This window comes from Phodopus roborovskii, unplaced genomic scaffold, assembly GCF_943737965.1.
Source record: "Phodopus roborovskii unplaced genomic scaffold, PHOROB, whole genome shotgun sequence".
NCBI classification, from domain to species: domain Eukaryota; kingdom Metazoa; phylum Chordata; class Mammalia; order Rodentia; family Cricetidae; genus Phodopus; species Phodopus roborovskii.
In genome coordinates, this window is record NW_026126567.1 from 32,296,584 (window position 1) to 32,320,628 (window position 24,045).

The 24,045-nt window shown below is 39.1% G+C and overlaps 1 protein-coding gene and 1 non-coding gene across 2 annotated transcripts; both read right to left on the reverse strand.

Moving 5' to 3' along the window:
* Positions 1 to 300: 300 nt before the first annotated feature.
* On the reverse strand, positions 301 to 24,027 carry LOC127235419 (mitochondrial import inner membrane translocase subunit Tim23). The gene is made up of 7 exons (XM_051202731.1): positions 23,771 to 24,027; positions 22,136 to 22,194; positions 14,227 to 14,320; positions 13,923 to 14,007; positions 11,974 to 12,032; positions 9,774 to 9,884; positions 301 to 808 (listed from the first exon to the last, which is right to left on the reverse strand). Exons 1-7 carry the CDS (start codon positions 23,874 to 23,876, stop codon positions 693 to 695), a joined length of 630 nt encoding a protein of 209 aa, XP_051058688.1. The 5' UTR covers positions 23,877 to 24,027; the 3' UTR covers positions 301 to 692.
* LOC127235450 (small nucleolar RNA SNORA74) lies at positions 12,478 to 12,674 on the reverse strand. Its single transcript, XR_007835710.1, has one exon. It is a non-coding gene; the product is annotated as a small nucleolar RNA SNORA74 (small nucleolar RNA).
* Positions 24,028 to 24,045: the final 18 nt, after the last annotated feature.

The following is a 24,045-nucleotide window of genomic DNA, read 5'->3' on the forward strand; positions in this document are numbered from 1 at the left end:
GGCCGTCATTTCATACTCAGTTATCTGTGTACGTGTGTGCCCTTCCTTGCCAGAGGTTCACTGTGGCATCTTTCTCTGGTATTCATCTTATATACTGGAAGCAAAATCTCACTTGTACCTAGCTAGTCAGCTTGCTCCAAGGATCCTGTCTCTGAGCACTGGAATTGTAGGTGGGCTGCCACACCTGTTGAACATGTGGGGGGGTTGTCTAAACTCAGGTCTCCATATTTGCAAAGCAAGTGATTTATCCAAAAAACCATCTCCCTTCCCACCCAGATGTTATTAAATGGAGATACTATGTTTCATTCTGGAATTATGACTTTGGTTCTATTTTCACCCTTTATTTGGAATACAGGGCAACATTAGTTTTGATAAACATGGTGATAAAAGTGTTGAAGTATGGCCTGAATTTGGAGAGTAAGTGGTTTTCCAGGTTGGGGGTAGGAGAAAAAACAGTTGTAAGACCATCTCCAAAAGAGAAGAGAACACATACTCAGTGAGTCACTGAAGGGTCTGGCTTCCACTCACTAAGGGCAAGCAGCGCAGTCCAGGCTAACCATCCATGATCTTCATCACAGCAAATCAGAGTCTCCAATTGTTCAAAGTAATTGTAGGAAAAGCAATTCCAGACTGACTTATTAATCAGTCTGGATAACTATGAAATGTCCCCCATCCCTGAGGTGGTAAAGTCTTCAGAGTGACTGTTGGAGCAGGGAACCTTTCATGTGCTCCCAGTTGTTATATAGTGCATAGAGACTGGTGAGTGTCAGTCCTGCCAGGCCACCGCGTGCTATTCCTCGAAGACCACCTGGAGAGAGAAGGAAAAACAGCCTTACATATTTCACATCCTACCATCAAAGGGTAGAAAAAAGTAATAAAAGTGGCCTAAAAATTCAGTAAAATATAAAGATACCCTACCCCAAGCAGGAGGAAAGTGTTAAACTATTACTAAATTCAGGAAATACTTTCCCAACCAAAGCAATACATCTTTCACCAGCATCACACCAATGGATCTAAGGCTGTACACAAGGTGAACATCCTCTGTGGAAACAGTCTTGTCAGCATTTGGACTCTGGACAGGTCCTTCAAATATTTGAGGACCCAAGAAGAAGTGGTGATTAAAAAGAATCAAGCTCTTGAGGGAACACTGGCATGCACACCCCCCACATACACTTTGCACTGATGTGTCAATCTCACACAACTAAGCACTAAGCATAACAGACTAGTTGAGAAAGAATTCAGGATTAGACTTTGAGCCATTTGTACTTGTCAACTAAAATTTTCATGTGGAAAAAAAATTATCAATAAGCATTTAATCTGAAATTCAGAAATAAAGATTCAGTTGTTTGAAAATAACCCTCAAATCTATTAAGAGAAGTGACCCAATAGATTATAATAGCTTACTAACTTTTAGATAGTAAAGAGAAGAAACTCCACCAGAATGGGGTTCCCCAAAGAGGGACCAAGGCATAGCTCCACAAATAAATAGAACTCAGATTTAAGGGAGCTTACACAGGTGTCTGAGTCATGTCTTAAAAAGGGAAGGTGGGGGGCCCAGGGAGATGGCTCAGTGAGAAAGGCATCTGCCACCAAGCCCGACACTTGAACTTGGTTTTCAGAGCCCACATGGTGGAAGGAGAAAATGGACTCCTGCATACTGTTCTCTCAACTCCACATGTGCCTTGGTACAAAAAAAGTAAAAAGTAAAGGAGCCCAGTGACAGTCAACTATATAATTTTAGTGACAATTTAGTTCTAACAGGACAGCAGTAACTAACCCATCTGCAATGAACCTACCAGATGGCTTCAGCTGATAAAGGGGCTACTCCCTTCCAGAGTCTCTGTTCTGAAGGCTTGCGATAGAGAGCTGACCTACTTAGGTTCTTAGGCTTCCACTGTGAATTGCCTTAAGAGTCTCTTAGAGAAAGTGCAGACATCTCAAGTATCTGTCAAACTGTGGGCGACAAGACAATGCCCCACAAAAATCAAAGTAAATGGGGGACTGGAAAGATGGCTTGTTAAGAGCACTGACTGCTCTTCCACAGGACTGGGTTCTATTCCTAGCACCCACACGGTGTTGGCTCACAACCTTCTCAGGCACCAAGGACACCTGGTTCACTAATATGCCCACATAAAGGCACAGCACCCAATCACAAAATAGTAGAATCTTCAAGTAAACAGGAGGCATTTGTAAGTTCCTATCTTTGCCATCTTGCTGTATTTGAACTGTAACACTGTAGTTGAACTTATAACCATTCAGTGTGACTTAGAAACTATAAAATTTGGAAAAGGACATATGTATCTTGTAAACTTAATCCTTAGTTTAATAAGGATCAATCTTGTGCCTTTGACTAGTAAGTCTAGAAAAAGCTGGACGTTAACTTTTATTAGAACAAAATCATATAATGGAAATAACAAACATGTAGAAGAATAAAGGTATCTACAAGATAAAACTCAGTTATTAGACCTAGACTTGGGTGAAATGAATGAAGGCTCTCTCACATAGGCAACCAAAATACAATCTTCAAAATCCCACTGGAAACCAAGATAAAGGAAAGGCCAAGATGCCATTGCCATAGCAGAGAAATGGCAGAGGACAGGTATTGTAAGGTAACTGTTTCATATGAGCAAACATTTACAACTGTATAAACTGCCTCCCAACCACACCCCTATGGATGCAAAAGCTGTCTGTGAACTTAGTGCTGTGGCGCAGTGCATGCACAGCCAGCCACACCTGGAAGAGCTGCTGCAAATCATTTCTGCCAACTGACCATCGCACCATTTGGTCTTTATGTGAGAAATTCCACATCATTTCTCAAATTTAAAATAATCTTTCCTAGGACTGTTCTCTAGCTTATGTATTAGGGATGACAAAACTTCAATGGGACCTATAAGGCTTTAAGATCTTTGGACACCAGTGCACATAAGTGTGTCTTACAAAATATGGGGCTGGAGAGGTGGCTCAGTGTTTAAGGGCACTGGCTGCTCTTCCAGAAGTTCTGAGTTCTATTCCTAGCAACCATATGGGATCTGGTGCCCTCTTCTGGCCTGCAAGCAGAACACTTTACACATAATAAATCTTAAAAAAACAAAACAAAAACTAACTCCTCAGAAAACATTTTCTAACAAAAACAAATGCTCAGTTCAAATGAATAATGTTTTCTTTAAAGGCAGTGAAAAAACTAAGAAGACAGCAAACATAGGCAGCATTTATGAACCACACATACAATCCTAGTAAGAGAAGTCTTTTATCACACACCAGCCAAGTTCTCTCTCACTCTCTTTTTTCCCAGATATTGGGGGAACTCATTATGTAGACCAGGTTGGCCTCAAACTCAGAGATCTGCCAGCCTTTGGCTCCCAAAAGCTGGGGTTAAGGCAATACACCACCACATACACACAGCTCCCCAAGTTCTAATTTTTAAATCTTTTAAATTTTTGATTTTACCAACTGGCTGATAAGGGAAAAACACACAACAAAAGTAAAACAACAACAAACCCAAAACAACCCACAACAATAAAAAAACTAAGGAACTGTCTGGCTACAAACAGGAAGCTGGAAAGCAATACATTTGCTAACAACAAAGTAAATAAGGCCAATGTTCAAGCTCCATGCAGGAAAGCAAACATGAGACTCGTGCATTTTTTGCTTCTTATCTTCTGGTCACTTACACAACTTTTCTGAACAGACAGGATAAGTATTACATTTTCTAAACCTAGGAAAACAAGGGTCAGCATACTTAAGTGCCTTGTTTCTGGGATACATAACTGGTTAACAGCAAGCTAATTCATTAATAGTAAATATTTAGGTTCTGAAGGTCAAAGGCCATTATATAGGTACTTTCACAACCATTTAAAATGTAATTACTTTTTAAAAGGGAAAACAGTTCTAACTGCCTACAGATGAACAAAATTAATTTACATTCACTTTTTTGGCTTTTGAAGGTTTTATTATTTTAAAACTGTGGTAAAGATGGCTGGAGATGTAGTTCAGCTGGCAGAGTGCCTGCCTCGCAGCATCATCATCAAAAACCATGGGTTTCACACTAGTACCACATACAACTAGTATGGTGATATATGCCTATCATCCCAGCATTCTAGTAGCTGAAGAAGACCAGCAGTTCAAAATCATCCTTGGACTGAAGTTAGCCTGGTCTACAGGAGAGCTTCTCTTTACAGGAACTATGAGTGTTGCGCAGTGGAAAACTTAAGCTTAGCATGTACAAGCACTGGGAACAATCTCCAGCACTGCAAATGTAAGTAAAATTGTGGAACACCTCATGTTAATAAACATTTGCATAGTTATTTTTTATATAAAAAGTTTATTTAAAATTGTGTGCACACACATGTACCCTCAGTTTAGTATTGTGGCCCTTGTAGGTACCCTCTGAGGCCAGAGGTATCAGGTCCCCCTGGAACTAGAACTACAGGCAGCTGTGAAGTACCCAAGGCAGGTGCTGGGAACTGAACCCAGCTCCTCTGCAATAGTGGTCTTAACTGCTTCATTTCGTTTGCCCCATACTGTATTATTTTAATCAATATCCACACTTGGAATTTTTCATCTTGTAAAATTGACACTATTAAACAGCAACCCCTCATTCCCCATCCCTTTACTCTCTTTATTCTACACACCTAAAGTAAGTAGAGCCATGCAGTATTTGTCCTTTTGTGATTGTCTTACATTAATGAGCACAATGTTCTTATGAATCCACACTGTTGACTATGTCAGCATTTCTTGCCTTTTAAAGGCTTAAAAACACAGTTCATTGTGTTTACCCACTCACCCATTAATACATACTTGGGTTACTTTTATCTTGGGAATTGTGAATAAATGTGATAAACATAGCTGTACTAAACAAATTCAAACACAAATGAGGGCAACCAAGATGTCTCAGTATGCAGAGATGCTTGCTTCCAAGCCTGACAACTAGAGATCAATTCTCAGGACTCAAAGGGTAGAAGGAGAAAGCCAATTTCCTGATGTCATTTTCTGACCTCCAAGTCCGTAGGCATGTACACAGATGTGTAGACACAGAGAACATAAATACACAAATCAAAGCCCCAAGAGTCAGAACAAAACTGTCTAGGTAAAGAGTAACTACCAAATTCTGCCAGGACACAGAAATGTTCACTGTGCAGTATGTTGTACAATAAATGATCACTTACTGTAACTCCTTTCATTAAGACATATCACAGTCTTGAAAAACTATATTTACTCATGTGTGTACAGGTGTGCATGTACCATGGCCTGTGTGGAGGTCAGAGGTCTGACTTGTAGGAATTCACTATGTATGTCCCAGAGGTTCAATTTAGGTCACTGTGTTTAGCAGCAAATGCTTCTGCCCACTGAGCCATGTTGTGGCCCTGCTCCATAATCTTTACACATTCAACTTCAATAGATGAATTCACTATTAATGCATTTCTGTTTTAAACAGCTTAATTAACAACATATATTCTATACTTATGCCTCTGAAAGGTACCTTTGTTTGTATGATGCTTTGTTGTACATTATACATTACTTTGGGTTCTAGTAGTTCTTTTCAAACAGCAAGTTGCACTTTACTCCACAGACATAAGATAAAGCTTCAAAAGAATTACAGAATTCTACATTTTCATGAGATGTGTAAGAATATGGGCAGTTTTCTATATTGAAATTGGATTGTACTTGGAATTTTATCTTTTATACACACACACAGATATACAAACAGAGCTCCCAGTAGTTGCCTAGAATGTATGAAGTCTTGAATTAAATTCCCAGCACCCCAGAAATTGGGTATAGTAGCACATTCCTCTAATCCGTTTATAAATAAAGCATTATATCTCCCCAATGCCTGGGATTTCCAGTGCTGGGATCACATGTATGAACCACCACACTAGGCTTTAAATACTTAAAATCAGGAGCCCTCACACTAAAAGCAAGAACAGCGTTACTATACATGATGCAAAGAGCTCAGAGTGAGTAGGAGGTGCTTCTAGCACAAAGGGAAGGGTGTGGAAACTCCAAGTCACCCACATACAGTCCTCATCTTCTCAAACAAGGTAGGGCAACATGCTATTTCCCGTTTGCTGGTAATCTTGAACCTAAAAAATGTACCAATTAGCTTTAAGAAAAAAAAATTTTGTCAAGTGACAACGATTGCCAACTGTGAAACTAAGCAACTACAATTGTGGAACAGTTGTGGAACAGTTATATCTGCTGACCCCCAACATCAGTTCACATTGAAGTCACTTCAACAAAAGCAAACCAGTTCTTTTCTTAATTTCGGATTTAAAGCAAAACTCAGAGGACAGACAAATCACAGGAACAAACTTTGTATGGCAGAATACAAACAGAACTTCAACTTCTACATTCAAGGATTTCACACTTTTAGTGTAAAATACTTTTAGTGCAGTGTGTAAACTATTATGGAGCTCCTAGAACAGAAAGAAAAACTCAAGCAGAGCACAGGCCCATAAACCTAGCACCTATGAGGCAGAGGCCAGAGGACCAGGAGCTCAACTCTTATCTTTAGATGCAGAGCCAGTTGGGGACCAGCTGTGGCTACATGAGATTCTGGTTCAGAAAAGATGGGGATTTCATGATTTTAATCCAGTCTAATGTCTGGTATCTTTTTCTAAAGGATGGGAGTTAGATTCCATGTAACACAGGAATCCATTCAACAATGATCCCAGTCTACCATTATAAGGACAGCTACAGTTTTGCCATCAAAAAGTATTCATCTTAAAGTGGGAAACCTAAGAAGCCAACAGAGAGTGCGTCCACTTTCTCTTCTAATGCTTTCTGTTAGTTTTAGCTTTCCATAATAATGCCAGTTTGTAAAAGTAAAGTTACTGAAAGAATATCCAAAGTCAGTATTTCAAATTTAAAAAGTATCAGGGTTACCATTAGTTCAATGTTTCTCTTTACCAACGTTAAAACTAAAGGTCAGACCTACAGAAGAATTCAACTGCACATTCCAAAGGACCTCTAGACGACCTTTTCTATTACTGCCATTTTAAAATATCAAATTAAAAAGAAATTTTCCTCTTTTTTTCCCCCTGAGGCACTGGAAACTGAGCCTAGAGTTTAATGCATGATAGGCACGCATTCTACCCATGAGTGTTATGATAACCTAATCCCATCTTTACTTTTTGCAATAGGGTCTCAATAAAGAAATTGTCCAGGATGATCTTGAACATGTAACACTCCCATCTCAGTATCCTGAGATAGAAAGCAGTTGGACAGAAATTGATTAGTTTCACAAGCTAAGTAAAATTTCATAGCATATGTAATAGGTAAAAGGCTAATTGCCATAATGTTGAAAATGTTTCAATCAATGTATTAATTGAAGGCACACCCAGCAGGAAAGAAGAAAGGGCTTCAGGGAAATTCTAATGGTAATAAATAACAAAAGTTGTTCAATCTTATCACCAACCAGAGAAAAGCAAACAAACAAAAAACCCACAAGACCCTATTTTTTGCTTATATTGTCCCATCAGGTAAGAAGTTGTGAGGATTCCTCACAACTTTGAAGCCAGTTTGGTTCACTGTGTCAAAACTAAACCAAAATAATAACACCATCAAAAACAAAACAGTCTTTCCTAGTTGGCATTCATTTCAAAACAATGATGAAGAGTGACACTTGCAGCTCTCCCAGAGAACCAAGTTAGATTCCCAGGACCCACTTCAGGCAGCCCACAACCACCTCACTCCAGCTTTAGGGGTTTCAACACCTAGGGTGTACTCCATGTGAACATACTCACACGCGGGGCACTAACACAACTATACATAACCAAAAATAATAAAAATAAATCTTAAAAATAGAATAGATGATACTTCAAACTAATAATGGTTCTTAAAAATCTTCAAAAGTCACCTTGGCAATAGTTAAGTACCATATGCAGATTTTTTTTGCTTAAGTAATCTGGCATTCAGCAATTTATCCTGTCGCACAGAAATTTTATGTGCTACAGTGTTTAAGGGAGGTCTCAAGTAAGACATATATAAACACAGACAGACGAGAATTCGTAAAGAACATTTGCAAAGAGTATGCTAAGAAAAGGGAACATAAAAAATAAAGACCCTTAAATGAGAGGTAAAAGAGTTAAGAATTGTCTACTCTGGAGCCTTCAACTTATCAAGGGGTCAAATCAGTATAACAGCTAGGAATTAGCTGAACTTTTGATTAAGTCTTATCTTCTAAATGGTGTTCCTATTTCCTCATAAGCTTGAATGTGCCTATTATAACTTCCAGAATTGAGTGTTCACCTTTCTCCCAAGTAGTCTATACCAGATATTAAATTAGGATTTATAAGCTTTCACAAGATCTGAATAGAGTTCTATTACACAACCCACTCCACTATACAAAAGCAATGTCTACAAAAAAGTTGCCCAAATGACCATGAATCACTAGGAGACATAAAACAAAAGTATCACTTTTCTAAAGGGATGCAGTACTAGGGGAGTCAAAAGCAGCTGACACACTTTACTGAGTTCTGTCTTTCCTCGAAGAGACTGCACACACAGGGGGGACAGTGCTGAGGGAGCAATGCTGACGAAGCCAGAATGCTGAGTCATCCAGGGCACACTGTGATGGTTAATATTTACTGTCAACCTGACTGACGATAAGGTACATGGCAGAGGATTAACTGTAAGGGAAATTTCTATCCTGAAGGTAGGTGGAACCATTCCATCCTAACCACATTTCTAACAATCTCCCACAAGTATGAATTCTGTCACTGATTGCATTATTGGTGTTTTGCTCACAGGTGAGTACACACATGACATATATGCAGTGCCTACAGAGGACAGAAGAGAACCCTGGATTCCCCTAAGACTGACTGTGTTACAGATGGCTGTGAGCTCCCTTGTGGGAGCTAAGACTCAAACCCAGGTCCTTTGGAAGAGCGGCCAACTGCCAAGCCATCTCTCCAGTCCAATTCTAGTAACTCTTTAACCTAAATTTGAACTTCCCACTCTGGCTTCCTTCTCCAAACCTAAAACTCTTCTGGATTTGAGTCCACACCTTTTCCATGGTATTATATGACTAACAGATAACATCTGAAATTCTGTCTAACGCTCAGGACCAGCTCAAGTATTATCCCTTTCTTTCTCTAAAAGTTCCCTTATTTCTCCATCCAAGAGAAAATGTGGTTATAGCTTTGGGAAAAAAAAAAAAAAAAAAAGTTTTTTGAGTCAGATTAGGATATGCTTTAGCCTAGGTCACAAAAGAAAGGCAGTAGGTAAAACAGCTTATCTTGCCTTAAGTTCAGCTTGTTTTGTGAAAATGTTCCTGTGATTTTACTCTCTTCAGGCCTGTAAATCAGATGACTTACAAACAAGACATTTCATCATGCAATAGAGGAACAGATACACAAACAATGGTATAAACACAACAGAATACCGTACTTATATTGTTAAGGGGAGGAGATTCTGAAGCATAACATTAATATGGATGGAATTAAGAATTGCTGGGTGAAATAGTATGCCAGTCACAAAAGGACCAAACACTGTATCGTTCCACATATATGAGATAGCAAAGGCAAAAAATATGAAATTGCAGGAGCTGGGGGAGGGACAAATACTACACACAGTGTAGTACATGTCTGTAATTCTAGTTCTTAGAGGAGGGCAAGGCAGGATGGCGAGTCCAGGGCCAGTCTGCAACTAAAAACCCTTAATAACTGAAGGTACTAGGTTACACTGTGTGTGTATGTATGTATGTACACACCAGATACTTTCCTCTGAAAATTATAATAAAAATTTATTTCAGTTCTCCAATCAGTACCACCTACCTGTACATTTATACAACATTCCCGTCATGGTTCCAGCTGCTACTGTATTGAGGTCATCTTCTGCACCCCGTGTTTTCTCAATGATAACACCAAATGCACTATAGAGCAAAGCTAAAGCAGAAACAACAGTGGTGAAAGTTAGCATGGGGATCATATTAGATATGCACACTGAAAGACACAGACAGACCATCATTGGAGCAATGCTTATAATAGGAAAAAATCTGGCAACAAAATGTCCACCAAGAACATCTGTATCACTGCACTAATCCAGAAAGGGACTCTCCATAATACAGAATACACAGTCACAGCTAGGAAGATGCCACACAATGGTGGTGCATACCTTTAATCCCAGCACTAGGGAGGCAGAATCAAGTGGATCTCTGTGTTTTGAGGCCAGACTGGACTATGCGGAGCAAGTTCCAAGAGAGCCAGAGCTACCCAGAGAAATCCCATCTCCAAAACCAAAACAAAACACAACACAACAAAAAGCTAGGAAGACCTACATTCACTGATACATAAAGCAGACACATGTATGTAGCAGCATCTGGTTATACAGAGAAGGGGTTGAGAAGATGTGGAGTAAATGCTGTTTCTATAAACTGTTATTGTGGAGTCCAAGAAAAATATCAAGAACACCAATACATTTTTATTATAGGAAAACAACATAGCCAACAGGGACACACACATCTTTAATCCTAGCACCTGTGAGGCAGAGGCAAGAGGAGCTCTGAGTTCTAGGCCAGCATGGTTAACCTTAACAAGCTAGCTAAAACTAAAGAGAGATGCTGGCTCAAAACAAACAAACAACAACAACAACAACAAAAACCATAGTTATACTAGCCTTTCCATCAATCCACCAAGCTCAGCTTTACTCTTTGTCTGCTGTGGAACCTCTTTTATGAAATCTAGTCTTTCTGTTAAACATATTCAACTGAAAATGATTTTGTAATACCATTGTGACCAGTCACATAGCATTACAATGGATGAACATGGTAACCAACAAAGTGACTATCTTTTCCACCTTGCCTAGGACTGTAGGGTTTCTTGAATGTATAATTTTCAATACTAAAAACAAGAAAGTTGTAATATAGACGTGGACTGCTAAGTTTCCTAGGTATATAAGCAATTACAAAGGAACAGAGGACCATGACTTGTGTGTGTAGGGTTGTATTTCAGGTTTGTAGACATGAGCAGAAAATCAAAGTCACCATTTGTTAGAATGGTTTTGGCTTTATGGTTGTGAAAATGTACTGCTTCCAAATGCCAAAGTCAAGGCTAGAATCTTAATAAGTTACAATAGAGGATTTTTATCTTTCCAACAATTCAGTCTTCATTTTCAGTTACTTATTCTGCTACAAAGTAGGAAGAGTACCATAAGTTCAACTTGTCTATAAATTATGAAACCCTTAGACATTATAAGGCACATGTGCCACAGTATATTATAAATCACCAATAATCAAAAGAACTAACTATTCAAGAACAGATGAAAGCAATGGGTCCTGACTAAGCAGCACTAAATTACCCCTTGTCTGTAACTCAGACTGTTTTCCTTATCTACAAAGACTTACTGACTATTCAACAGGCGATTAGGAAAATAAAGCAAAAGGTCTGTGCAGATCTGTCATGTCTCACTGCAGGACTTTGAACCATTCTTAGAATGTACAACCCTAAGCCCTGAACATCATTTAGCTTGGCATACTACTTAGACCAGTAAGGTAGCATTTGTGTTGGGTGGTGGTGACGTAAGCCTTTAATCCCGGGAGGCAGATGGATCTCTGTGAGTGGACTACAAAGCCAGTTCTAAGATAGCCAGGACTGTTACACAGAGAAACCCTACCTTGAAAAACAAAAGAACAACAACAACAACAAAAAATGTCATCATTTGCAAGTCTTTTTCATAGATGATTAGCCACAGTACTTACCAGAGTTGATTTAAATGTTAATTGTTTAACCTAGAATCAGAATCTTGGCTTACTAAATTGCTCATGATAACTACATATTCTTTCTTGGCAGTGTTTGCCTAGCATGCATGGAGCCCTGGGTTTATTCCCTAGGGCTCACCTGGAATTTCAGAACTTGAAAGGAGAGACCAGGAGGATCAGAATTCCAAGTTTTTCTTCAACACACATTTGAGGTCAGACTCAGCCACATGAGACCATGTCTCAAAACAAAAGACTTATTGAACAAGATTTATACTTACCCAGAGAACCTAGAGTATTAGCCCAAAGTGCCCCTTGCCTAGTCACCATATTCAAAATCCTACCAAGGAAGAATGAGAAAAAAAATTATTTAGGATCATTATTTCCCTAATAATCTTATAAGTGTAACAGTAGCTATTTAAAACACCTAGACCCAAACCTCAATGTTTTTGTAACTTTAAGGTACATATTAATAGCACCCCATATTTTAGTAAAAATGGATGTTACTTTCTATAAATGAAGATTATGATAACAAACACTCTGGGCAATGACTAAAGAAAAGATATAAAATTATTCAAGACAGATTAGAACAGCAGCCTAAAATGTATTTTACAAACTGATCTATGTAAAACAATATCACTGTAACTGTGAAAAGGGTTAAAAGATTTCTTTTGGGAAAGAGAGAATATTTCCAGAATATCAAGTGGAATCAATGGAAAGGGCGGTGCAAAGCAAATTTCTGGTAATGAAGGAATAGCTTCATTACCAGAATAGATGGAGAAAGTTTTGTCTGCTCCCACACTAGAACTAAGCAGTCAAAATGAATGCTTAGCACACTCTCAAGGAAGCACAGTTCTGTCTTACACCAGAGTCACAGCCCACCAGAACAGTGATGCAGCAACCAGGTGAAGACCACACATTACTTTCCCAGCAGTGTAACACCATCACAGGAATGTGTCTGGGATGGCTGACTACTACTGGAAATGACAAAACACAACCAAATAGTACAAACTAAAAGATCCATAGCAACAAAAATGTGTTTGCTTTCAAAATGTTATTTAGAAAGCTAATAATGGCTACGGTGAAATATATTTTCTAATTAGTTATGTTATATATTTACTAATACATTATAAGTTTAGTACATAGATTTTTAAAATCTGTAACAAACTTAAAAACTATTAATTTTCATTATTACATTGGTATACTTCCATTTAGTGCGTCTTTACCTACTTCTCACTTTATTACCTCTCCACAACTCTGTATGGCAGAAATACGATGTAATTAAACTAGGTTATGAAGTCATACACAATATGCTTGGCTGTAAATTTCCTACTATTAAATGCTGCTTTTCAATATGAAAAGATGAGAAAGATTATATTGCTATTGTTTTCAAAACTGAAGTATAGTATTTTTTATAAGAGACTTCCTACTTCTAAATTCATATTTAACATTGAATGGGAATTTGTTGCAAAATAATTCAAAAGAAATTGGGTGTGACTGACCATGGCTGACGACTGTTGTAGAAGAGTTAGGGTTCACAGGTATTTATTACACTATTTTGGCTTCTCATACTACAGGAATAGGAAAATGTCGGCAGGCCTTTAAGCTTTCCTGGGTCTAACTTCAGTAGGCCTACTGTCATCTTCTGGTAGAGCAATACACTCGAAAGTCAGAGGTTCTAGTGCTCAGTGATGGGCAGGGGAAGGTGGCTCAATGGATAATGTGGACAGCTCCAGAGAGGAGACACCTCTGGACTTCACATGTACCCGCCCCCACATACATGGACATCTGCATGTACATACACACACAGTAATGACCTTGAAGTTCTAGAAATTTATTTAAGAGTTTCAGAATTGAGGTATGTCAGCAAGAAGTTAAAAAATCTAGCTACGGCCCCCAAACACTCAAAATTCCCTATTAGAAACTCAACAATTTAAAAAGCATCCCATATAACTTTGGAGAACAGAACACACATGTAAACCAAGAAATCAGACTGGGATAATCCAGCTGAATTAAGACACCAACTCAAAATACATTTCTCTGAAGCACACAGCAATCTGGTTTCTTATGTTTTAGAAAGACAACCAAACCAAATATTTATAAAATAAAGGGGTGGTGATGGTAATGTTAATTCTCTAATCATTTTATTAACACAGGGTGGTAACCACCAAACAACAAAGCAGAGGGTAATATGCAAACATCATTTCACCAAAAGATTTCATAGACTTACTGTACATTTCTTGGTTTGGACCAGGCCATGCTCTGGGTTTCCTTCAATCCTAGCCGAAGACCATTCATTGCCCCAAATGCAGCCCCTGGTGGTGAATCATAACAATCCAGCCAAAAGGAAAAAATAAAAATGAGGAAAAAACAACAACAACAACAACAACAACAACAAAAAACATTATATTTCTGTTTTTTTTAATATTTAAAAAAGTTATACATGTTTTAAGTTGAAAACAATATTCTACATATTTTTCACATTAAGCACCATTAACTACTCAATATAAAGATATAAAAAATATGCTACCCACCTGTCATGCAACATCCTCCAATGGTAAAGAAAGCTAGCTCAAATCGGCCTCGGGTTTTGTTAGCTCCAGTTGGCAAAATGAACTCATCAGTATCCTGAAGGTTAAAAAGGAAAACCAAGATGAGTATTCCCTGAAGACACAGCACTGGAACATTTATAACTTTCTCCTTACTTTCTCTTTCAGTTTATAAGACAGAGTCCCATTATGTATTCTAGCCTGGCCTGGAACTTCGAATTACCCTGCCTCAGCCTTCCAAGTGCTTGAATTACAGGTTCTTCAACTTTTCACAGTAGTTTTAAATTAAGTAAATTAATGCAAACTCAGCTATCATATTCAAGCAAAAATAAAACTGTCTGCACTAACAGCCAGCCCATAAATCAAAAGTGATGAGATGACTATTCTTGGTTGTCAACTGACTACATTTGGAATTAACTAAATAAAACTCAAGCAGCTGGGTACACCTGTGAGGGGATTCCCCTCCCCCCCCTTAATTAAATCATTTGAAGTGGGAAAACTCACTTTTAATCTGGATCATTTGAGGTGGGAAGACCTACCTTTGATCTGGGCCACACCTGGTGGCAGCCTAAAATAAAGGACAGGGGAAAAGGAAGCTTCACTCTTTGCCTGCTTGCTCTTGCTCTCAAGTCAAGTCCATTCCTTCACTGGTACTAGAATCTACTTCTTTGGGATTCTGGTGTATAGCGAAGACCAGCTAAGACATCCAGCCTCACGTACAGCACAACTATTGGATTCCTGGACGTTCTGTGGTAGGCTGCCATTGTTGAATTATCTGGCCCATAGCCTGTAAACCATTCTAATAAATTCTCTTTATATATATATAGATAGATTCATTCTATAAATCCTATTCCTCTAGAAAACCCTAATACAAGTGACATGAGCATAACACACTGAATTCTTTGGAGGGATTCTCATTCAGAACTTTCATTTACTCCATCCACTCTTTCATACTGTAAATCTGATAGGGTTGTATACAATCTACTTTAATGATAAACTTTAAGCAACAGTGCCAATATTTAGAACCAACAGCCCTAAAGAAACACAGAAAACTATGAGACATACTGGTTGACTATCGGTCTACAAGCAAGATCATACATCTACAAGTAACTTAATAACTTGTCTCTCTCTTTTTTTGCAGACAGGGCCTCAAGTAATCATGAACTTGCTATATTATCTGAGGATGACCTTGAATTCTTGATCGTCTTGCCTTCTTCATGTCCAAAGGGTACAGATTTGATTATAGGTATGCCCCGACTTGTAGGCCCTTTGTTTGTTTTCAGTTCTGGAGAATACAAGGCCTTGCAAGTACTCCAGACCTTCCAATTAATAACTGCAAACTGCATAGGAGATATATACTTCTTTGACTAACCACAGACAACTGCAGAACTTCTTTCTGGCAAATGCATACACAAATTTAGCATGTACCTCCACCCCAAATCCTTAGTTGGGAGATGCTACTCCAGTAATAGCAAAAATGATCACTTCTAAAGAGTTAATGTACTTTCCCCCTTAGATTTATTTACTTTATGAGTGTTTTGTCTGCCTGTATGTATGTGAAGCACATGCATATCTGATGCTCAAGGATGACAGAAGATAGCACTGGAATTAGAGATCGTTCTGAGACACCATGTGGGTGCTGGGAACACCCCTGCAGTTAGTTCTCTTTAACTGCTGAGCCATCTCTTTAGTCCCCAAACAAAATCATTTTTAAAAACCCCAACAGTTCTTAGGAAGCAAATGGTGAAAGCACACTTTTATGAAGAACACTTCCATTTATGCAAAGCTTCTTGTAGTGATTTCAATGAAAAGGTTCCCCATAAGCCCATATATTTGCAAACTTAGTCTCTAATTGAACTGTTTGGAAGGATTAGGAGGTGTGGCCTTATTGGAGGAAGTGTTTAGCTACAGTTGGCTTTAGGGTTTCAAAAAGTCCACACCAGGCCCAAAGTCTCAGGATGTGGGACTCTCAGATACTGCCTGTCTGCTTCCTGCCATAATAGACTAACCCTCTGAAACTGTTAAGAAAGCCCCCAACTAAATGCTTTTCTTTATAAGAGTTGCCTTGGTCATGTAAAAATGGTTAAAATAATCAAGATGGATAGGGCATAGTGTACAATGTGCCATTTTTAACAACTAGCACTTCTCTCCTAACCCATGGCATCACTGAACTTTGGTAAAACCATTTCTGATTAGTGGCTCTGCTTTGGCCTTTGGCTTTCTCATATCTGGCTTGTGATACACCCCCTTAGCAAAAACAAAAAAACAAACAAAAAACAAATATGTGCATCTACTTGCACCACAGAAAAAGTCTGAACGACGCTTCCTGACTTTTCTACTAATGACCTAATTTTAAATTACTCTCAATCTCTTTTTAGAAATGTTTTATTTGACCAGAACAGGTAAATAACCTTCAATTCAGAAATAGACAGCTAATTAAAAAATAGAAATAAAAAAGACAAGCAAGAGCACCAGCCTCTCTTCAGCAGTATAAATCACAGTAAACACTGCAAGGGTTGGAGACAAGTGTATAGCAATTCACATACAAACAAGGTTGACAAATATACAGAAACACTGCACAAAGGGGAGATATTCGGAGATGGTCTCAAGTTTGTACAGCTGACACTCTAGGACACAATGGTACTAAAACACTAGTAAGCACTAGTATTGCAACCAAAGAAGAAAATGAAACTGGTAATTGTAGATTATTTTAAGGCGTGTTACATTTGTTTAACGATGTTAAGATGTGTTGCTTTTGTTTATGCTGCATTTGTTTAAGTCTGTGTTTTTGCCTGTCTAAAACACCTGATAGTCTAATAAATAGCTGAATGGCCAATAGTGAGGCAGGAGAAAGAGTGGGCAGGACTGGCAGGCAGAGAGAATAAACAGGAGAACCCTGGGAAAGAGAGGCAAGGAAAAACAAGGAGAGGACATCAGGGGTCAACCACCCAGTCACTCATGAAGAGAGTTTAAAGTAAGACATACATAAGTAAGAAAAGGAACAAGTCCAGAGGCAAAAGGTAGTCGGGATAATATAAGAAAACCTATCAAGAAACATGCCAAGCTAAAGCCAGGCATTTATTTGGGAAATGGGTGGCAGATCCCCCAAAAGAGCCAAAGAGAATAAAAAACAACCAATAGGTAGTACCTGAAAAGTTACAAGGCAGAGATTATGTGAAATTTTTATAATTTCAAGCTGATGACACTATGGATATTGAAAATAAAACAGCAAGTGTTCACTTGGGCTTTAGGAAGATTTGTTACTTAAGGCAAAAAACAAACAAACAAACAAACAAACAAAAAAAACCTCAATGTGGATCTAAGAGTAACGACAAAAAGTAACTAGTAAGAGAACCTATAAATAATGCTTCATATAAAGATGGGTACACTGTTTTTCATATTGTCAGAAAATACCAGACCTGGCAGGCCATGGTGGCGCATGTCTTTAATGCCAGCACTAAGGAGGCAGAGGCAGGTGGATCTGTGAATTTCAGGCCAGCCTGGGCTACAGAGTGAGTTCCAGGACATCCAGGGCCACACCCACCCAAAGGAAAGAAATACCAGACCTTTCCAAAGCAGTTCTATCTTTATCTTGTCTTTCCTGAGGTGGCAATTCCCAAGAATCTAAAGCTCAGGCAGGAATAGTGAAACACACCTTTAATCCTAGCAATTGGAAGGTAAAAGTAGAAGGATCTCTGAGTTCAAGGTCAGTCTGTTCAACATAGTGAATTCTAGGACAGTCAAAGCTAAATAGTGAGAGCCTGTCTAGTACCCGCCCCCCCCCACCCAAATCTCAAGCTATCACTCAAAATTCCTATGTAGCCAAGGATAGCCTGGACCCTCCCATCTCCACTTGATGAGTGCTGGGATTACAGGTGTACACCACCATGCCTGGTTTAGCTACTGTATCATTTAACATTCCTACTATAGCTATCTGGAAAGTTTTCCAGTCTTCTTATCTGTACCTGTTTTTGGGAAATGTGAAGTGGCATCTCATCTTCGATTACATTTAATTAATGTGATTACTGGACATTTATATGGTTTCATGAAACATGTCTACTCAAATTCAATGCAACTTTATAATTGATTTTTTTCCCTCTTAAATGTAAGAATTGAGGCTAGCCTGTCACTTTCATTTCTTTCTTTTGTTTGTTTTTGAGTTATCTATAGGTAGCACTGGCTGTTCTGGAACATTTAATATTAACTTTAAATGAAGTATTTTCCTAGTTTTATTTTTAGAATATTCATTACCAATGTATAGAATCAGGACTGGTTTATGTCTATAGCTCTTACATTCCACAACTATGCTAAATTCATTTATCAATTTTAACAAGTTTGTTTGCTTTTCTTCAAATTTCTGTAGTTAAGATTCTTGCATAATTTGTAAATGGTTTTCTTTTTCAGTCTAGGGCTTTCCTTTTGCGTTTTTTCCACATAAGGTTTATCTGTGTAGCCCTGGATGCCCAGAACTTGCTCTATAGGCCAGGTTGGCCTTGAACTCAAGAGACCCACCTCCCTCTGCCCATCCAGTGTTAAGACTAAAGGCACGTACCACCATTTTGTGGTGCCTTTTCTAAAAGACAAGATCTCATTATATAGACCTAAGTAGCCTCAAACCCAGCTCTGCCTGCCTCCCAAGTACTGGCCAGAATCCACTTCTTTTGATGTGCAGGATAGACAATTGTTTAATAAAAAGCTGAACGGCCAATAGCTAGGCAGGATTTCCAGGCACAGAGGACATTGAGAAGAAAGGGGGAATCATGAGGAGATGCAGAAGCATGACATGTAAGGGATGAGATAACAAACCATGAGTCACGTGGCAACACATAAAATAAAAGAAATGGGTTATTTAAGTTATAAGAGCTAGTTAGAAACAAGCCTAAGCTATTGGCTGAGCTTTTGTAATTAATAACTATCCATGCGGTTACTTAGGTGTTGGCTGGCAGGACAGAGAAAGACAAATGGCATCCAATGTGGGGACACATATTTCCATATAAGAGCCAAGAAAGCTTAAAAAGTTCCAAAACTCAAAAATGGAGCCAAATGTAGCTTCCTAGTCTTGCAGTCTCTCATGTTGGCTGTGTCACAAAGACTGGTCTCCCAGTCACTGCATTCGGGCTTGAGCCACCAGTGCACCATGAGCTAAGCTGTACAGTGGTTAAAGATTTTGCTCATGCAGACAGAATAAGTTATAGATATGCACCAAAGCGGATTCAGACAGGAAAAAAAAACCTCGAAACAAGTTACAGTGTGTTTAAAAATGTGTGTAGGCTTAAGAAAAGAAAATGGGTACAGACAATCATAGAAAAAGTAAATCATTTATACATAATAAAAGAAGGATAATGCATGTGAAAATGGAAAATATAGAATCTGGATCCTGTACAGTGTTGTACTGACTAATTTTTTTCCCAATTGCTGATGAGTGAACAATAGCTGCTGAGAGACATTGGACTGATTACTACTAAATTAAACCAACCTATGTATTTTTAAAATGTCTTAACTTCAAAATAAAAGTTAAAAAAAAGAATGTTATATTGGAGGCAGAGTTTTTTTTTTTTAAAACAGAAAAAGAAAGGCTGTGGATTCATTCAAGGTTGATAGAGAGGATATTTCATCTATCTACAGAAGTATTTGGTCTATGGCTACAGACATTAAAAAAAAAACAAAAACAAACAAACAAAAAACAAAAACAAACAAACAAAAACACCCAAAACCTACAAGTATATTTTACCTGTTCAAACATAAAACAAAACAGTCATCTTTAACTGACTTGTGTACAACACACAGTCCATACTTGTGTTAATGCAGATATGTATGTTATCTTAGAATATTATGTGCTTTTAGGGGACCAGATACCAGATAGCCCAGGTGAGGTGATCTAGCCTCTTGCAGTGCCTCTAATGCAGTTTCCTCAGAGTTCTACATCTAGAACAGCTGCAAGGCTGCTGAGATGGTTCAGCCTCACAGACTATTCTAGCCAGGGTTTGACCATTATGCTAATTTTCTCAGAGTCCCCCAAGATGTAAATGGCCCCAGACAACAGGAAGCAGTCTAGAGAACACATTGCCAAGAGATGGGGTGGGTGGTTTTTAGTCATTTGCTGGGTTATGATTGTTTGTCATTGTTTAGGGGGGGTGGGTTACAAATTGTTATTGGTCAGTGTGTGGGGGGGAAAGCAATTTAGGATAATAAAGAAATGCAGGTATGTAGTTAGTCATTTATAATAATCAAACTTGTAGTAATGTTTGGTATACTTTAAAGGTCAATCAGAGACATATATATGCCTATATGGCATTTTAGTGTTTTAATAACATATGGTTTTTTATGACAGCAAGACACTGATGCTCTTGGCAGCACCAATCTACTTCATAAAAGGATGATAGGCATTGAAGAACCTCCATATGGAGTTTGCCTTCTCTATGGCAAAAGACAGCCAGTTGGGCAAGAAACTGCCCTTGCCTCAAATGCTGAAAGCATGATGTCCAAACTAGACAAGCAGGACAGAAAAGAAAGCAACTGCAAGGCAGGGAGCCATTAATCCCAGCACTACAGAAGCAGAGGCAGGTGGATCTCTGTGAGTTCTAGGCTGGCCCAGTATACAAAGTGAGTTCCAGGACAGGCTCCAAAGCTACACAGAGCAACCTGTCTTGAAAAATAACAATAACAACAAACAAAACAAAAAAAGGTGACTACTGAACTTTGCCAAGCCAGGGTAGGACAGTCCTTCAAAAATTTCCGCTTCACAGAAAAGTCTGTTGGATACTGTAGGCCCATAGGCTGAGGATGGATGCCCCAATGTTACAGAGGAAACCTGGGGTGACTAGCCAGGCTTCTTTATTTATTTATAATAATTTCTCTTAGTTTTGGAAGTTACTTTCTCTGCAGTTTCAGTTACTCAAGTAATATTTTATCCTTCTTGGGTCTCTGATGGAGACTGAAGACTAGGTGGTACCAAATTTAAAAAAAAAAAAAAAAATCTTACACTAGAGATATAAAGTTTATAAAGTTAAGAAATATAAAAGCTGAAGCTGTTTATTTAAAAAGATGTTTTAAGGTCTAAAAAGATATTTTTAGGATGGTAATATGTTACAAAATATGGTTTAGGTGTAAAACTTTGGATCAAGATAGATAATACCGTACTTTCTCTAAATTTGCCAAATACAAATGGACTGAACATTGTGGATGTAACTCTTACCTGAAAATTGTTCTTATTGTATATAGTTTAAATGTGTTAGAGTTAAAGCCTTTCCTTTTTATTTACACACACAAAAAAAGGGGGAGGATGTTGTGGAATAATATTTGGTACACTGAAGATGTGTCACTCTGGTTGGTTTAATAAAGAGCTGAATGGCCAACAGCCAGGAGGATTCCCAGGCATAGAGGATGCTAGGAAGAAGGGTGGAGTCACCTGAATATGAGGAGGAAGTATGACATGTAGGAGATGAGTAATAAGCCACGAGCCATGTGGCAACATGTAAATTAGTAGAAATGGAATAATTTAAGTTATAAGAGCTAGTTAGAAACAAGCTTAAGCTATTGGCCAAGCTTTCATAATTAAGTCTAAGTCTCCACGTGGTTATTTGGGAGGTGGCTGGAGTGACAGAGAAGGATTCCCTACACTTTGACTGCAGAGTGAGTTTCAGGACAACTAGAGTTAGACAGAGAATCCTGGTCTCAAAAAAAAAAAAAAAAAAAACCAAAGATTGTATGTTAGAAGAAACACCAGTGGTTTCAAGAAGCACAAAGCCCAGACCACTGAATTGGTGAACAGGAAGAGTGCATTGAGATGGGAAGACTAGCCCTCCAGGAATACCTCCTCCATTGTTAGCACTAAGCACTTGAACTTTGCCGCAGACTAAGGTACCAAACCAAACCAGTAAAAGCTTCATCTTACCTGAACAAGATATCGTGGATCCACATTTAAATATGGAGACAGGGGGTTCATACCGGTCACTAGAGAGAAAACAAAATGTCATTATCACAATCCTATTTCCTATAGGATTGATTCAGCTGATTGTTACATTTCTTGAAATCCAACAAATGTGAAATTGTCTTGAGGTCTTGCACTGATGCCCTACACTTTCATAAGATTTTGGCACTAATAGGTCAAATCATGACACTCCCAGGAAATTAGCTTATTCTGCTATTACTGTTTTGATTTATTTTTAATTTTTTTTTACATTTACTTGTTTACTGATACTTTGTGTATCTCTGTATGCACTAGTGTGCATGTGGAGGTCCCACAGGGTCCCCTCCATCTACCAGTCTGGTTCTAGGAATCCAACTCAGGTCACCAGGCTTGGCAGAAAGTGCCCATATCCACTTACTCTCCCAGACCATGTATAAAAGGAGTTCCTTTAACTATCAAGAAGAACAAGCAACTGCAAAAGAGTAATAGCTGTTCAAGTAACATGTCAAGTTCTCTCTGTTCCTCAGCATTTGTTGCTAAATTCTGGTCACAGTTCAAATGCCAACTCCCAAGTTGCTTTTCCTGATCGGTTCTCAAACAGCCTCCTCCCCCACCATCATCCCCAGGTTTTTATTTTATTTCCTTCACAACATCTATCACTAACTGCAAAGTTTTTACATTATATGGCTCTCCTCAGCAGCATGCATGCATCACAAAAGCAATAATTACTGTGTCACATTAAGTAGTGCCCTTCACTCCATGCACAGAAAACTGGAGACACACAAGAACATTGTTCTGAACTCAGTTTTGATAGCAGACATTAGGGTCATCAAAGGGCTTTTTTACGGGCTTAAGTATAAAAGATTTAGAGAAGTACCACAAGGATTTGCAAGAAGAAAACACCCACTCTAACAAAGGCCACTCACCAGCAACTCCCTATTATTTTCAGGCCCAAGCTCTACGTATCAGGCTGAGATCTACAATTACCAAACCTTAAAATCCTGAAATACGTATTTATGGGATTGAGGAGGGGCCGACAGGCCAGATATTCATGCCTCTGTATTTTCGGATTTTCTTATTTCCCTTCCAAAATTTGTCTTGCTTCTCTTTTAGCTCACTTCTCAGCTCCTTCTGGTTTCCTGAATTGTCTCAAAAAAAGGGGTGCTTGCCTAACCGATATTTAGAAACATTTAGAGATCGTGTAAAAAACAAACAAACAAAAAACCCCAAAAACTATGGGCTTGCTGATGGAATATGTGTCTTTTCAGAACTGGGGTCTCCCAATTCAGGGTCAAGCACACAGGGAAGCGTGCAAAGAGAGAAAGGTGAGACAAGGGTGCTAAACACACTTCGTGTTTCCTCCCGAAACCAGGTCGATAAACGAGCTCCGGTGATTTACGACACTTACTCACACTCACCCCAATTCGTTCAGTGTGGAAATGACACACACTCTGACATTCACGACACACAAACACCCCCCAACTCGTTCAGTGTGGGAATCCCATCAGTGGGCGGTGAACTTTTGCGAAGGCGAGCTGGAAGGGGGACAAGGAACGCCACGAATGTCTACTAGTCCCGGGAAGCCGTCGGAAAGGGTAGCAAGCCAGGCCTGATACTCACGCGGAACGCCGGCCAAATCCGCGTGCGAGTAACCCGCTCCTCCCGCTCCGAAGAAGCCAGCTAACCCGCCGGTGGTTTTGTTGCCGCTTCCCCCGCCACCTTCCATGACGACTCAGCAGAGTGCGGCGGGCTTCCCGCCTCCACCTCAGGCCGGGGTCGAGCGCTGGTCCCCACGGCGACGGCGGGAAGACCCGCGTTCCTACCGCCACCTTCACACGCTGACCTTCCGGGCGCCGGCTCCCGTTAAGCAGCACACTTCCGCTTTGCGGCTGCAC